Source organism: Danio rerio, chromosome 14, assembly GCF_052040795.2.
Source record: "Danio rerio strain M-AB ecotype USA chromosome 14, GRCz13ab, whole genome shotgun sequence".
NCBI classification, from domain to species: domain Eukaryota; kingdom Metazoa; phylum Chordata; class Actinopteri; order Cypriniformes; family Danionidae; genus Danio; species Danio rerio.
The window spans coordinates 375,001-390,000 of record NC_141034.1 but is presented as its reverse complement, the minus strand read 5'-3'; the positions used below and the strand labels follow the sequence as shown (position 1 = coordinate 390,000).

The window sequence follows — 15,000 nt, the reverse complement described above, 5'->3', positions numbered from 1 at the left end:
TGAGTTGGAGTGCTGATGTTCAGATGTCAGAGAGTGCTGGTGCGGAGTCCAACCTGGAGCTCAGTGTGGAGGAGATGGACATCAGTCTGCCAGAGGAGGAGGAGGAGCTACAGCTGAAGGAGGAGGAGCCACTGCTGGAGGAGGAGGAGCAGCCACAGGTAAAGGAGGAGGAGCCACATGTGAAGGAGGCAGAGCTGGAGACTCAGGAGGCGGTGCTAAAGGAGGAGCCAAAGGAGGAGGCAGACGCCAGCAAGGAGACCAGCAGTAAGTCCTCAGGGAAAAGCAGAGAGGAAAACCCGGAGACAGACTCCCAGAAGCCCACCAGCGTCAAGCAGAAGACCAGAGAGCGGCTGAGAGAAGGTCAGAACACACACACTTATCCTTACTGCAGTGTGCCAGTCACATCACAGCATCTGCAATGTTGAGTCTGGATTATACAGTAGTGTGTGTGTGTGTGTGTGTGTGTGTGTGTGTGTGTGTGTGTGTGTGTGTGTGTTTAGAGTACTCCTTGGAGGACTCAGATCTGGAGGGTCTGAGCGACATCACAGTGAGTTCAGTTCACACCAGTGATCTGTCCTCGTTTGAGGGCGACAGTGAAGAGGATGAGGCTCCATCTGAATCCACAGAGGAGGGAGAGATCAGCTCTGAGGGTGAGGACTAAGGATGCACCGATACCATGAATATGAACATTGACTGATACAGATCCGATCCCGATACCGACTGAATATCAGCCAATACAGATCCAATCCCGATACCAAAATTGCGTATATCGGCCGTAACAGATCCGATACCAAAATTCTGAGTATCGATAGATACAGATCTGATCCAGATACCAAATTTGCAAATATCGGCTGATACAGATCTGATCATGATACAGATCCGATCCCGATACCAAAATTGCGAATATCGGCCGATACAGATCCGATCCCGATACAAAAATTCTGAATATCAGCCGATACAGATCCGATCCCGATACAAAAATTCTGAATATCAGCCGATACAGATCCGATCCCGATACAAAAATTCCGAATATCGACTGATACAAATCTGATCCTGATACCAAAATTCTGAGTATCGATTGATACAGATCTAATCCGGATACCAAAATTGCAAATATCGGCTGATACAGATCCGATCCCGATAAAAAGTTGTGAATATCGGCCGATACAGATCCAATCCCGATAAAAAATTCCGAATATCGACTGATACAAATCTGATCCTGATACTAAAATTCTGAGTATCGATCGATACAGATCCAATCCCGATACCAAAATTGCAAATATCGGCTGATACAGATCTGATCATGATACAGATCCAATACTGATACCAAAATTGTGAATATCAGCCGATACAGATCCGATCCCGATACCAAAATTCCGAATATCAGCCAATACAGATCCGATCCCGATACAAAAATTGTGAATATCAGCCGATACAGATCTGATCCCGATACAAAAATTCAGAATATCGACTGATACAAATCTGATCCTGATACCAAAATTCTGAGTATCGATCGATACAGATCTAATCCGGATACCAAAATTGCAAATATCGGCTGATACAGATCCGATCCCGATACAAAAATTGTGAATATCGGCCGATACAAATCTGATCCTGATACCAAAATTCTGAATATCAGCCAATACAGATCCAATCCTGATACCAAAATTCTGAATATCGGCCGTAACAGATCCGATACCAAAATTCTGAGTATCATCTGATACAGATCTGATCATGATACAGATACGATACTGATACCAAAATTGCGAATATCGGCAGATATAGGATCCGATCCCGATACCAAAAATCTGTGTGTGTGTGTGTGTGTGTGTGTGTGTGTGTGTGTGTGTGTGTGTGTGTGTGTGTGTGTGTGTGTAGAGGATGGTGGCAGGAAGACTCCAGCAGACGGCTCAGACAGGAAGCCTCGAGGTGTGCGTCAGGGTTACGTCCACAAGCCCTTCCTGTATTCTCGTTACTATAGCGACTCTGATGACGAGGTGACGGTGGAGCAGCGGCGGCGCTCTGTGGTGAGAACACACACACACACACACACAATATTCTATTATCCTGCTGCTGTTGATGCGTAGTGTGTAGAGTTCCAGAAGTCTGGCCAGGCTGATTAAGGTGTGTTTGTCTGCACAGGCTAAAGAGAAAGAGGAGCGCCTGCTGAAGCGGCAGCAGAACCGCGAGCGCATGGAGGAGAAGCGCAGACTCAGAGCAGCCCAGAGAGAGGAGCAGGGTACTGCCAGTGTGTGTGCGCGCGTGTGTGTGTGTGTGTGTGTGTGTGTTCTGATCTCTGATGTGTTCTGTGTGCAGAGCGTAAGAAACAGGCGAGTGTGTGTGCGGATGCAAGACCTCGAGCTAAAGAGGCTCGAAAAGAGAAGAAGTTCCTGGAGAAGAAGGTGGCTCTGAGCCGGCAGAGGAAGAGAGACTCCAGGTGTGTGTGTGTGTGTGTGTGTGTGTGTGCGTGCGTGCGTGTGTGTGAGGGGACCAGGCGCTGAATAAACTCTCACTGACTCTCTCCTTTAGAAAAGAGGACGACAGGAAGAGGAGCGACACTGAAGGAGACTCACTCAACAAAGAGGTAAGGGCCCTCATTCTCCAGCTGCTCCCTATCTGGCCCTTACTAGTGAACCCTAGTGTCTCTCTCTCATTACTGAACACTTGTGCCAGTCCCTCAGTGGTAAACACTTATATCAGTCCCTCAGTAGTGAACACTAGTGTCAGTCCCTAAGTAGTGAACACTTGTGTATCTCCCTCAGTAGTGAACACTCCTGTCTCTCTTAGTAGTGAATCTTTGTGTCAGTCCCTCAATAGTAAACACTAGTGTCAATCCTGTTTCTCCCTCAGTTGTGAATACTAGTGTCAGTCCCTCAGTAGTGAACACACCTGTCTCTCTATCAGTAGTGAACACTAGTGTTTCTGCCTCAGTAGTCAGCACTAGTGTCAGTCCCTCAGTAATGAACACTGGTGTCAGTCCCTCGGTAGTGAACACTGGTGTCAGTCCCTCAGCAGTGAACACTAGTGTCAGTCCCTCAGTAGTGAACACTGGTGTCAGTCCCTCTGTTGTGAACACTACTGTCAGTCCCTCTGTTGTGAACACTGGTGTCAGTCCCTCAGTAGTGAACACTGGTGTCAGTCCCTCAGTAGTGAACACTAGTGTCAGTCCCTCTGTTGTGAACACTGGTGTCAGTCCCTCAGTAGTGAACACTGGTGTCAGTCCTTCGGTAGTGAACACTGGTATCAGTCCTTCAGCAGTGAACACTAGTGTCAGTCCCTCAGTAGTGAACACTGGTTTCAGTCCCTCTGTTGTGAACACTGGTGTCAGTCCCTCAGTAGTGAACACTGGTGTCAGTCCTTCGGTAGTGAACACTGGTATCAGTCCTTCAGCAGTGAACACTAGTGTCAGTCCCTCAGTAGTGAACACTGGTTTCAGTCCCTCTGTTGTGAACACTGGTGTCAGTCCCTCAGTAGTGAACACTGGTGTCAGTCCTTCGGTAGTGAACACTAGTGTCAGTCCCTCAGTAGTAAACACTGGTTTCAGTCCCTCTGTTGTGAACACTAGTGTCAGTCCCTCAGTAGTGAACACTGGTGTCAGTCCCTCATTAGTGAACACTGGTGTCAGTCCCTCTGTTGTGAACACTGGTGTCAGTCCCTCAGTAGTGAACACTGGTGTCAGTCCCTCAGTAGTGAACACTAGTGTCAGTCCCTCTGTAGTGAACACTGGTGTCAGTCCCTCTGTTGTGAACACTGGTGTCAGTCCCTCAGTAGTGAACACTGGTGTCAGTCCCTCAGTAGTGAACACTAGTGTCAGTCCCTCTGTAGTGAACACTGGTGTCAGTCCCTCTGTTGTGAACACTGGTGTCAGTCCCTCAGTAGTGAACACTGGTGTCAGTCCCTCAGTAGTGAACACTAGTGTCAGTCCCTCTGTTGTGAACACTGGTGTCAGTCCCTCTGTTGTGAACACTGGTGTCAGTCCCTCAGTAGTGAACACTGGTGTCAGTCCTTCGGTAGTGAACACTGGTATCAGTCCCTCAGTAGTGAACACTGGTTTCAGTCCCTCTGTTGTGAACACTGGTGTCAGTCCCTCAGTAGTGAACACTAGTGTCAGTCCCTCTGTTGTGAACACTGGTGTCAGTCCCTCTGTTGTGAACACTGGTGTCAGTCCCTCAGTAGTGAACACTGGTGTCAGTCCTTCGGTAGTGAACACTGGTATCAGTCCTTCAGCAGTGAACACTAGTGTCAGTCCCTCAGTAGTAAACACTGGTTTCAGTCCCTCTGTTGTGAACACTAGTGTCAGTCCCTCTGTTGTGAACACTGGTGTCAGTCCCTCAGTAGTGAACACTGGTGTCAGTCCCTCAGTAGTGAACACTGGTGTCAGTCCCTCTGTTGTGAACACTGGTGTCAGTCCCTCAGTAGTGAACACTGGTGTCAGTCCCTCAGTAGTGAACACTGGTGTCAGTCCCTCAGTAGTGAACACTAGTGTCAGTCCCTCAGTAGTGAACTCACCTGTCTCTCTATCAGTAGTGAACACTAGTGTTTCTGCCTCAGTAGTCAACACTAGTGTCAGTCCCTCAGTAGTGAACACTGGTGTCAGTCCCTCGGTAGTGAACACTGGTGTCAGTCCCGCAGTAGTGAACACTAGTGTCAGTCCCTCAGTAGTGAATACTAGTGTGTCTCCACAGGTAAAGCCCGCAGGTCAGAGGTCAGGGCGTGTAGACGAGCAGCGCAGGAAGAAATCCGACACAGAGGAGAAACTCTGCGACAGAAACCGCGTTCACTCCTTCATCCTGGACCTGGAGTCGGGGACAGAGGAGCGGCAGAGGACTAAAACCGCTCGCAAGGAAGTGCACTTAAAAGACAAAGAGCGAAAGGATGAACACAAGCTCAAACACAAACTCAAGATGGACAGCAGAAAGTCCACAGACACCGACGAAAAAGATGGAGGAGCTGGGAAAGGAGGAGCAGAGGAGAAGAAGGGGTCAAAGGTCAAACCAGACAGGAAGAGCTCCGTGACCTCCAAAGACACCAAAACACCAGAAGCTGCGGACGAAGCGAACCTGAAGAAAGGAAAGATGGCCGCCGATGCAAAAGACAAGGAGAAACCCAAGACAAGTGGTGAGAGTGGAGACATTACGATGAAAGTAGTGTTTACATTTCGTTTTATGTAGCGACGTCTTTTATTCTCATGTTAGACTTCGGAGTTTTTAAAAAGTGTTTTATATTGTGTTAAAAATAATTTTTTATTTCTACATTTCTAAATAGAGTGAGAAATATGATCACATATGAATGAGTTTATACTTTAAAATGTAAACAGGAAACAGTTCTTTACATGCGGCGACTATATATAACGATTAATTGACTGAATTTACAGAAACGGTACTTTATCGTGACATATACCATTTATCTGTGTTATATATAAATAACGATATACCGTTATCATGATATATACCATTATCATGATATATATATATATATATAGTTAGTATGATATATACCATAATCATAACATATACCCTTATCGTAATATGTATATATACAGTATACTATACAGTTATCGTGATAGATACCGATATATCGTTATAATGCTATATACAGTTATTGTGGTGTGTATATATATCATTATCGTTATACATTCTAATTGTGATATATACTGTTATAATGATATATACAGTAATCGTGATACATATCTTTAACGTGATGCATTGTTATCGTGATATATACCATTATGATTATGTATACAGTTATCGTGATGTATATCGTTAGCATGATGCACTGTTATCTTAATATATAGCGTTATAATGATATATGCAGTTATCGTGATGTATATCATAATGAAATAAATTTATCGTAATATATATCGTTATCATGATGCATCATTATCATGATATATACCGTTATCGTGAAATATACAGTTAACGTGATACATATCATTAACGTGATGCATCATTATCATGATATGTACTGTTATAATGATATATACAGTTATCGTGATACATCGTTATCGTGATGTGTACTGTTGTAATAATATAGACAATTGTCATTAAATATATGGTTATCGTGATACATTGTTATCATGGTATATACCGTTATAATGATATATACAGTTATCATGATATATATTGTTATCGTGATACATTGTCATCGTGATATATACCATTATACTGATATATAGTTAACGTAATATGTATATCATTATCATGATGCATCGTTGTTGTGATATATATCGCTATAATGATAGATACCGTTATCTCGATACATCGTTATCATGATATATGTCATTATCAGAAAATACCGTTATTAAGATGCATCGTTATCGCGTTATAATGATATATATATAGTTATCGCAAAATATACCATTATAATTATTTATATATACAGTTATCATGATACACCGTTATAATGACAAATACAGTTATCACTATATATACCGTTAACATGATACAGTTATCGTGATACATTGTTATCGTAATGCATCGTTATTGGCACATACGTACATACTGTTGTGGTGATATGAGGTGTTTGTGCTGTAGGTAAGAGTGAGTCAAAGCTGCTACGGCGTCTGGACTCCACCGGCTCCTCGGAGGAGAGGTCAGAGGTCGAGACGGGGTCAGAGGTCAACAGGAAGAAGGACAAGCACCCTAAAGAGATGCTGAAGAGGTCAAAGAGTCACCCAGAGGTAGAGCTTCACACAGTTTCAGTGTCAAATAGGGCATTCAACGATTACCAAAAAACAACCCAAAACCCCTCCCCCTCATACAACGTTTCTTCATAAGTTCTTTAGGGCGGCGCTATTAATCATTTTTGGCGAGACTTTGTTATTTAGGGCGGGACTATCAGTTCTTTAGGGCAGGGCTATCAATCATTTTTGGCGGGATTTTGTCATTTATTGCAGGGCTATCCATCCTTTAGGGTGGGGCGATCAATTATTTAAGGCGGGACTTTGTCATTTAGGGTAGAGCTATCAGTCCTAAGGGCGGGGCTACCATTCATTTATGGTGGGACTTTGTCATTTAGAGTGGGGCTGTCAATTATTTATTGCATAGCTTTGTCATTTAAGGCGGGGCTATCAGACCTTAGGGCGGGCTATAAAAAATGAATGAAAGGACTTTATTTAGGGTGGGGCTATCAGTTCTTAGGGCAGGGCTATAAATAATTAATGGAAGGACTTTATTTAGGGTGGGGCTATCAGTCCTTAGGGCGGGGCTATAAATAATTAATGGAAGGACTTTATTTAGGGTGGGGCTATAAATAATTAATGGAAGGACTTTATTTAGGGTGGGGCTATCAGTCCTTAGGGCGGGGCTATAAATAATTTAGGTAAGGACTTTATTTAGGGCGGGGCCACCATTCATTTATATTGGGACTTTGTCATTTAGAGTGGGGCTGTCAATAATTTATTGCGGGACTTTGTCATTTAAGGCGGGGCTATCAGACCTTAGGGCGGGGCTATAAAAAATGAATGAAAGGACTTTATTTAGGGTGGGGCTATCAGTTCTTAGGGCGGGGCTATAAATAATTAATGGAAGGACTTTATTTAGGGTGGGGCTATCAGTCCTTAGGGTGGGGCTATAAATAATTTAGGGAAGGACTTTATTTAGGGCGGGGCTATCAATCATTTATGTAAGGACTTTGTCATTTTGACAAAAATAATGGTGATTCTGATTTTCCCCCATAATGCATCAGCCGCACCCTGAGGCGAGACCCGGGGAGAAGCTGAAGGTGCGAGCCGACAGGAGAGATTCATCAGTGGACAAAACTCAAGCACAGAAATCCGGCTCTGAACCCGAGGGCGACGGCCGCAAGCCAGAGACCAGCCTGAAGAGTAAAACCCTGCTGGAGAAACACAGATCCAAATCCCAGAATCCTGCTGGAGGAAAACCAGAGAGAAAAACTGAAGCCAAGAGTAAACCTGCAGAAGATAAGAGAGAGGAGAAGAAAACCTCGGAGGAGAAGCTGAGAGACACAAAGGTGAATCCATCCATCCATCCATCTTCATCACCATGATATATTGAAGTATTGACTATAACTCTGTCTCTGCACAGGTGAGGAAACTGAAGGTGCAGAAGGACTCCAAGTTCGAGGAGGAGAGTCTGGACAGCGCTGCCGTCTCCAGCTCCACACCTGTATCTGATGACCCATTCGCCGCTCTAAGCGACGTCACGCCCGAGTCAGAGGATGAGGAGGTGGAGCCAAAAGAGCCCCGCCCACTGTCAGCAGAGGCCGACGCCCTCCTGAGCCTGATGGACATCTCTGTGCGGCGGGACGTGGAGGCCGATATGAAGATGCAGGAGGCGGCGCTCACTCTGCTCTCCATGGGTCCTGATGCTGGACGCTCTTCCGATGTTGTTGCCGCAGATGATCAGGTTGCCATGCAGACGGTTGCTACGGACCCAGAGGATGCAGGAAGTCTGCCGGAATGTGCTGCGGCTGATGCAGGTAGTGCACACACACACACACACACACACACACACACACACACATTATTATTGAGTTTCTCCCAGTTGTGTTTCTGAGTTACTCTTGACGGTCAGTGATGCAGATCCAGCAGTCTGAGGGGGGATTAGATTCCTCTACAAACTTTATGGTGGTTTGAGAAAACCTCGTCTGAACGTTTGAAGAATTGGTTTTTAGGAAGTTTAAAAACAGAGAGAAATAGGTAGAGAATGTAGGTTGCTAAGGTGTTGCTAGGGTGTTCTAAGTGTTTGCTAAGCGCTTACCAAGGTGTAGCTAGGTGATTGCAATGATGTTCAAGGTGCTTGCTAAGGTGTTGCTAGGGTGTTCTGAATGGTTGCTAAGCAGTTACTGAGGTGTAGCTAGGTGATGGCTATGATGTTCTAGGTGCTTGGTAAGGTGTTGCTAGGGTGTTCTGAGTGGTTGCTAGGCGGTTGCTAAGGTGTTGCTAGGTGATTGATAGGGTTTTTTGAGTGGTTGCTAGGTGGTTACTAGGGTGGTTGGAGTGGTTGCTAGGCGGATACAAAGGTGTAGCTAGGTGATGTTCTAGGTGTTTGGTAGAGTGCTGATTGGGTGTTCTGAGTGGTTTGGCGGTTGCTAAGGTGCTACTAGGCGGTTGGTAGTTTGCTTGGAGTGTTTATAAGCGCTTACTAAGGTGTAGCTAGGTGGTTGCTATGATGATCTAGTAGCTTGCTAAGGTGTTGCTAGGGTGTTCTGAACGGTTGCTAGGCAGTTGCTAAGGTGTTGTTAGGTGATTGCTTTGGTGTTTCGAGTGGTTGCTAAGCGGTTACTATAGTGTAGCTAGGTTGTTGCTACGGTGTTCTAGCTGCTTGCTAAGGTGTTGCTACGGTGTTCTGAGTAGTTGCTAGGCAGTTGCTAAGGTGTTTTGGGTCTTTGCTAGGCATTTGCTATAGTGTTTTGAGTGGTTGCTAAGGTGTTGCTGAGCCTTTGCTAAGGTGTTGTTAGGTGGTTATTAGGGTGTTCTGAGTGGTTGCTAGCGGGTTGCTAAGATGTTGCTAGGTGGTTGTTAAGGTGTTCTGAATGATTGCTAAAGTGTTGCTATACGGTTGCTTAGGTGTTCTAGGTTGTTGTTAAGGTATTGCTAGGCGGTTACTGTGGTGTTCTGTGTGGTTGCTGAGGCGTTGCTAGGTGCTTGCTAGGCGGCTGCTAGGGTGTTCTAGGCCATTGCTAAGGCGTTGTTATACAGTTGCTAGGGTGTTCTATGTGGTTACTAAGGTGTTGCTAAGGTGTTCTGAGTGGTTGCTAGGTTGTTGCTGAGGTGTTGCTAGGCAGCTGCTAGGGTTTCCTGAGTGGTTGCTAGGCAGTTGCTTTAATAAAAATTACAGTCCTAAATAATATACTGTCAGCAAATATCGAATATGTCGAATATCAGCACGTGAACTAAACTCCTCATCTCCACTAGCTGCACCTGCCGCCACAGTGGAGCCCATGGAGACAGAATCTCTGAGGCTCCAGGAAGTGACATCACAGGTGAGCTCATCACATCATAACCTCACTGCGCCTGACTGAAGCTGTGTGATTTCTGTTGTGTACTATGTGTTGATGCTTCTTTCAGTCCGGGGATGAGCAGAAAGAGGAGAGAGACACACACACTCACACCACAGACACCGCGCAGACCCTCAGTGCAGATACAGCAGAGCCCACACTGGAGAACACTGCAGCAGACGAGCCAATGCAGACCCCCAGTGCAGACGCAGCAGAACCACTAGAACCCGTCACTGCAGCAGAACCAGCGTCACCCGTCACTGAGGATGCAGCCGAGCAGAGGCAGACCTCCAGTGCAGACGAGACTCCTGCGCAGACCCTTCCTAAACACACAGCGGAGACTCACACGCCAACCACAGTAAACCCAGCAGAACCCACAGCTGAGTCTGCGCAGATGGAGGAGTCAGATGAACCTGAACCTGTGCAGATCCTCAGTGCAGGAACAGCAGAGTCTGCGCAGACACATGCAGCAGAGGAACCTGCGCAGACACATGCAGCAGATGAGGCTGAGTCTGCGCAGACTCTTACAGCAGATACAGAGTCTGCGCAGACACGTAACGCTGATCTAAATGAGCCTGTGCTCAAGATGAATGCAGACCAAGCTGAACATGTGCAGACACACAGTGCAGATGACGCTGAGTGTGTGCAGACCCCGACTGCAGAGACCATGCGCATATATAATGCAGATGCAGATGTACCTGCGCAGACAATTCATGCAGATGAAGCTGAGTCTGTGCAGACGCCAACAGCAGAAACAGATGAACCTGTGGAGACTGCTGATGCAGATACATCAGAGCCTGCGCAGACGCTAACAGCAGATGAAGCCGACTCTGCGCAGACACATATTGCAGATACAGAGCCTGCGCAGACGCTAACAGCAGATACAGTCAAGACACTTAATGCAGACGAAGCCGAGCCAGTGCAGACTGTAGATCAAGATGAAACTGTGCAGATGGTTGATGCAGATGAAGTGGAGTCTGCGCAGACGCTAACAACAGAAACAGATGGAACTGCGGAGATGGATAACGCAGAGCCTGCGCACACACTGACAGCAAATGAGGCCGAACATGAGCTAACAGCAGATGAAGCCAAATCAGCGCAGACGCTAACAGCAGATGAAGCCGACTCAGCGCAGACGCTAACAGCAGATGAAGCCAAATCAGCGCAGACGCTAACAGCAGATGAAGCCAACTCAGCGCAGACGCTAACAGCAGATGAAGCTGAATCTGTGCAGACGCTAACTGCAGATGAAGCCGACTCAGCGCAGACGCTAACAGTAGATGAAGCCAAATCAGCGCAGACGCTAACTGCAGATGAAGCTGACTCAGCGCAGACGCTAACAGCAGATGAAGCCGACTCAGCGCAGACGCTAACAGCAGATGAAGCCAAATCAGCGCAGACGCTAACAGCAGATGAAGCCAAATCAGCGCAGACGCTAACAGCAGATGAGGCCGAACATGAGCAGACACTTAATGCAGATGAAGCAGACTCAGCGCAGACGCTAACAGCAGATGAAGCAGACTCAGCGCAGACGCTAACAGCAGATGAAGCAGACTCAGCGCAGACGCTAACAGCAGATGAAGCAGACTCAGCGCAGATGCTAACAGCAGATGAAGCTGAATCTGCGCAGATGCTAACAGCAGATGAAGCTGAACATGGGAAGACACTTAATGCAAATGAAGCCGAATCTGCGCAGATGCTAACAGCAGATGAAATCAAAACTGATCGGATGCTAGCAGCAGACACAGATGAACCTGCGCAGACGCTAACAGCAGAAACGGCAGCTCCGCCCAGCAGCAGTGGAGAGCAGGAGTCTGCAGCAGCAGCAGCGGTGAGTTCTGCTCCGTCTCTCTGTCTGTCTCTGTTGCTCTGCTGTTTGCTGAAGTGTGTGTGTGTGTGTGTGTGTCTCAGGAGGATGAGGATGGTGATGATGATGAGGAGGACACAAGAGTGAGCCGGACTCCACGCAGAGGAAGATCATCCAGAGCGGCTGAAGCTCCGCAGAGAGAAACACGTAAGAGTTTCTGTCACACACATACACAAACACACACACACACACACACACATATAGACAGACACATACATGCGCACACACAAAGACACATACAAACATATATACACACACACACACACATATATATATATATATACACACACATATAGACATACACACACATACACACGCACACACAAATAAACACACATGCAAAAACACACATATACACACACATATAGACATACACAGACACACATTCACATACACAGACACACACATATGGACATACACACACGCACACACAGATACATACACACATATATACGCACACACACATACTGACACATATATATATAAAAACACACACACATATACATATGTGCACACATATATACAAATACATGCATATATAGACGTACACACACATATACATACACACACACGCATATATATATAAATACACTCACACACTGATATACACATGCACATACATATACACGTACACACATATATACACACATGTACACATACACACACATACATATAGACGTACACATGCACATACATATACACGTACACACATATATACACACATGTACACATACACACACATACATATAGACGTACACATACATACACTTATATAAACACATACACACACACACACATACACACACACACACATATAAACACAAATACACTTACACACACATGCACACACACTTATATACATGAGAACATGTACGCACACACACACGCCATCTTCTCACTGCTTCTCTGTTTCTTCTCATTAAGGCTCTGCTTCACAACCCAAAGAGGTGGAGCCAGCTGTGGAGGAGGAGCCAAAAGAGGTTTGTCGCTTGTGATTGGCTGATTCTTCAGTTTGGAGAAAACATGATTAAGGGCTGTAGTAGATTCAGACATCCTTCCTGATAATGAGGTGAATGATATTGTGTGTGTGTGTATGTATGTGTGTGTGTGTGTGTGTGTGTGTGTGTGTGTGTGTGTGTGTGCGCGTGCGTGCGTGCGTGCGTGCGTGCGTGCGTGATGTGCTAATGTGTGTGTTTTGTTTTCAGCAGAGCCGCAGGGGTCGACGCTCCGCAGCTCAGACTAGAGACACTCCAGCGGGTAAGTGATGAAATTACACACACACACGCACACACACACACACACAGATTCAGAATTTCACATTTCATTTAGTGTGTTACTTGTAAGATATAATCAACAGATTGCTGTGCGCTGTGTGTGTGGGTCTGTGTGTGCATGTGTGTGTGGGTTTGTGTGTGCGTGTGTGTGTGGGTTTGTGTGTGCGTGTGTGTGTGTGTGTGCAGTGAAGCCTGCGCTGAAGAGGAAGAGGTCTGATGAGGAGCTGAAGGAGGATCCAGAACCCTCCGCTAAACACAGGAGAGACGCAGGTCAGTGTAAGTCTCAGCACAGAGCACAGCCTCCAGCAGCAGCGGGGAATCACTGTGTGTGTGTGTGTGTGTGTGTGTGTGTGTGTGTGTGTGTGTCGCAGTGAGTCCAGCTGGAGATCAGGATGCCAGCAAAGCCAGTGATGAAGAGGAGGAGCGCAAGGAGGAGGAGGAGGAGGAGACCACAGTGAGAAAACACACACATACACCCACACAGAGACAGACAGACGAATATGTGTATGAGGATATGTGTGTGTGTAAGAGAGTGTGTGTGTGTGTGTGATGGTGTGCAGTTGTTTCTGTGAGAGTTGGTTTAGAGATGGGCCAATAGACACTAAGAGAAAAGCAATGGAGGTCTGTGTGAAACAAACCTGTGTGTGTGTGTGTGTGTGTGCGCGCGTGTGTGTTTTCAGGAGGACCAGCAGCGGAAACCCGCTCGCCGTGGACGACCTTCTAAAGCGTCCTCCGCCACTGATGACTCGGGTATGAGAGCTTGTGTGTGTGCACGCTATTATTAAATATTATTATTAAATATTATTATTGTTTGATATTGTTGTTAAATATTATTATTATTTAATGATTATTATTATTAAACATTATTATTATTTAATGACTGTTATTATTATTAAATATCATTATTTATTATTATTAAATATTATTAATCATTATTATTATTTAATGACTGTTATTATTATTAAATATCATTATTTATTATTATTAAATATTATTATTCATTATTATTATTATTTAATTATTGTTATTATTATTAAATATTGTTATTGTTTATATTATTAGTAATAAATATTATTATTGTTTGATATTGTTATTAAATATTATTATTAAATATTATTATTATTATTTAATAATTGCTATTATTAAATATTATTATTGTTTATATTATTATTATAAAATATTATTATAATTATTTAATGCTTGTTATTATTATTAAATATTATTATTATTTATATTATTAGTATTAATTATTATTATTTAATGATTTTTATTATTAAATATTATTATTTATATTATTATTATTAAATATTATTATTTAATGATTGTTATTATTAATAATAAATATTATTGGTTAGTTTATTATTATTAAATATTATTATTTGATATTGTTATTAATTTTTATATTATTATTAAATATTATTATTATTTAATGATTGTTATTATTATTAAATATTATTGTTTATATTATTATTGTTGTTATTATTATTATTACATTTTATTATTATTATTAGTAGTAGTAGTAGTAGTATTTAATGATTCTTCTTATTATTAAATATTATTATTTTTATAATATTATTATTATTATTTATGTTATTATTATTAGTATTATTATTATTAATATTAATAGTAATAAAAGCACTAATGACTGGATAATAATTTCATTTTAAATTACATAAAATAAGTAATAAATAAATATTTAATAACTAAGCTTTTAACAATTTAAAAATTTTTTACATTTAATAAATGTTGCCTTGATGAACAGAATGATTTTATTTTTAAAAAATAACTTGGAAAAAGAAACGACCCCACCTTTTTGACCGGTAGTGTATTTAGCCATTTTTTGCTAGTATTTATATACATTCTATATTTATTTACATTTTTATTTATTTTAATCTAATT

The 15,000-nt window shown here is 43.5% G+C and overlaps 1 protein-coding gene across 5 annotated transcripts in view; it reads left to right on the top strand.

The window, feature by feature from the left end:
• bod1l1 (biorientation of chromosomes in cell division 1 like 1) overlaps positions 1 to 15,000 on the top strand; it is an 18,922-nt gene that overhangs the window by 2,215 nt on the left and 1,707 nt on the right. The window contains exons 4-23 of one of the 5 annotated variants that reach the window (XR_015506592.1): positions 1 to 360; positions 501 to 650; positions 1,879 to 2,027; positions 2,143 to 2,239; positions 2,317 to 2,437; positions 2,530 to 2,584; positions 4,686 to 5,118; positions 6,534 to 6,679; positions 7,687 to 7,971; positions 8,046 to 8,439; positions 9,878 to 9,945; positions 10,031 to 11,236; positions 11,304 to 11,632; positions 11,697 to 11,791; positions 11,872 to 11,974; positions 12,752 to 12,807; positions 13,036 to 13,084; positions 13,288 to 13,371; positions 13,473 to 13,555; positions 13,782 to 13,851. The exon at positions 1 to 360 is cut by the window's left edge and continues 3 nt beyond it. Coding sequence is in view for 3 of the 5 variants with exons in the window: in NM_001442417.1 (NP_001429346.1) it covers positions 1 to 360; positions 501 to 650; positions 1,879 to 2,027; positions 2,143 to 2,239; positions 2,317 to 2,437; positions 2,530 to 2,584; positions 4,686 to 5,118; positions 6,534 to 6,679; positions 7,687 to 7,971; positions 8,046 to 8,439; positions 9,878 to 9,945; positions 10,031 to 11,791; positions 11,872 to 11,974; positions 12,752 to 12,807; positions 13,033 to 13,084; positions 13,288 to 13,371; positions 13,473 to 13,555; positions 13,782 to 13,851 (4,467 nt within the window). In the remaining 2 variants the exon portion in view is untranslated. 5 annotated transcript variants of the gene reach the window in all.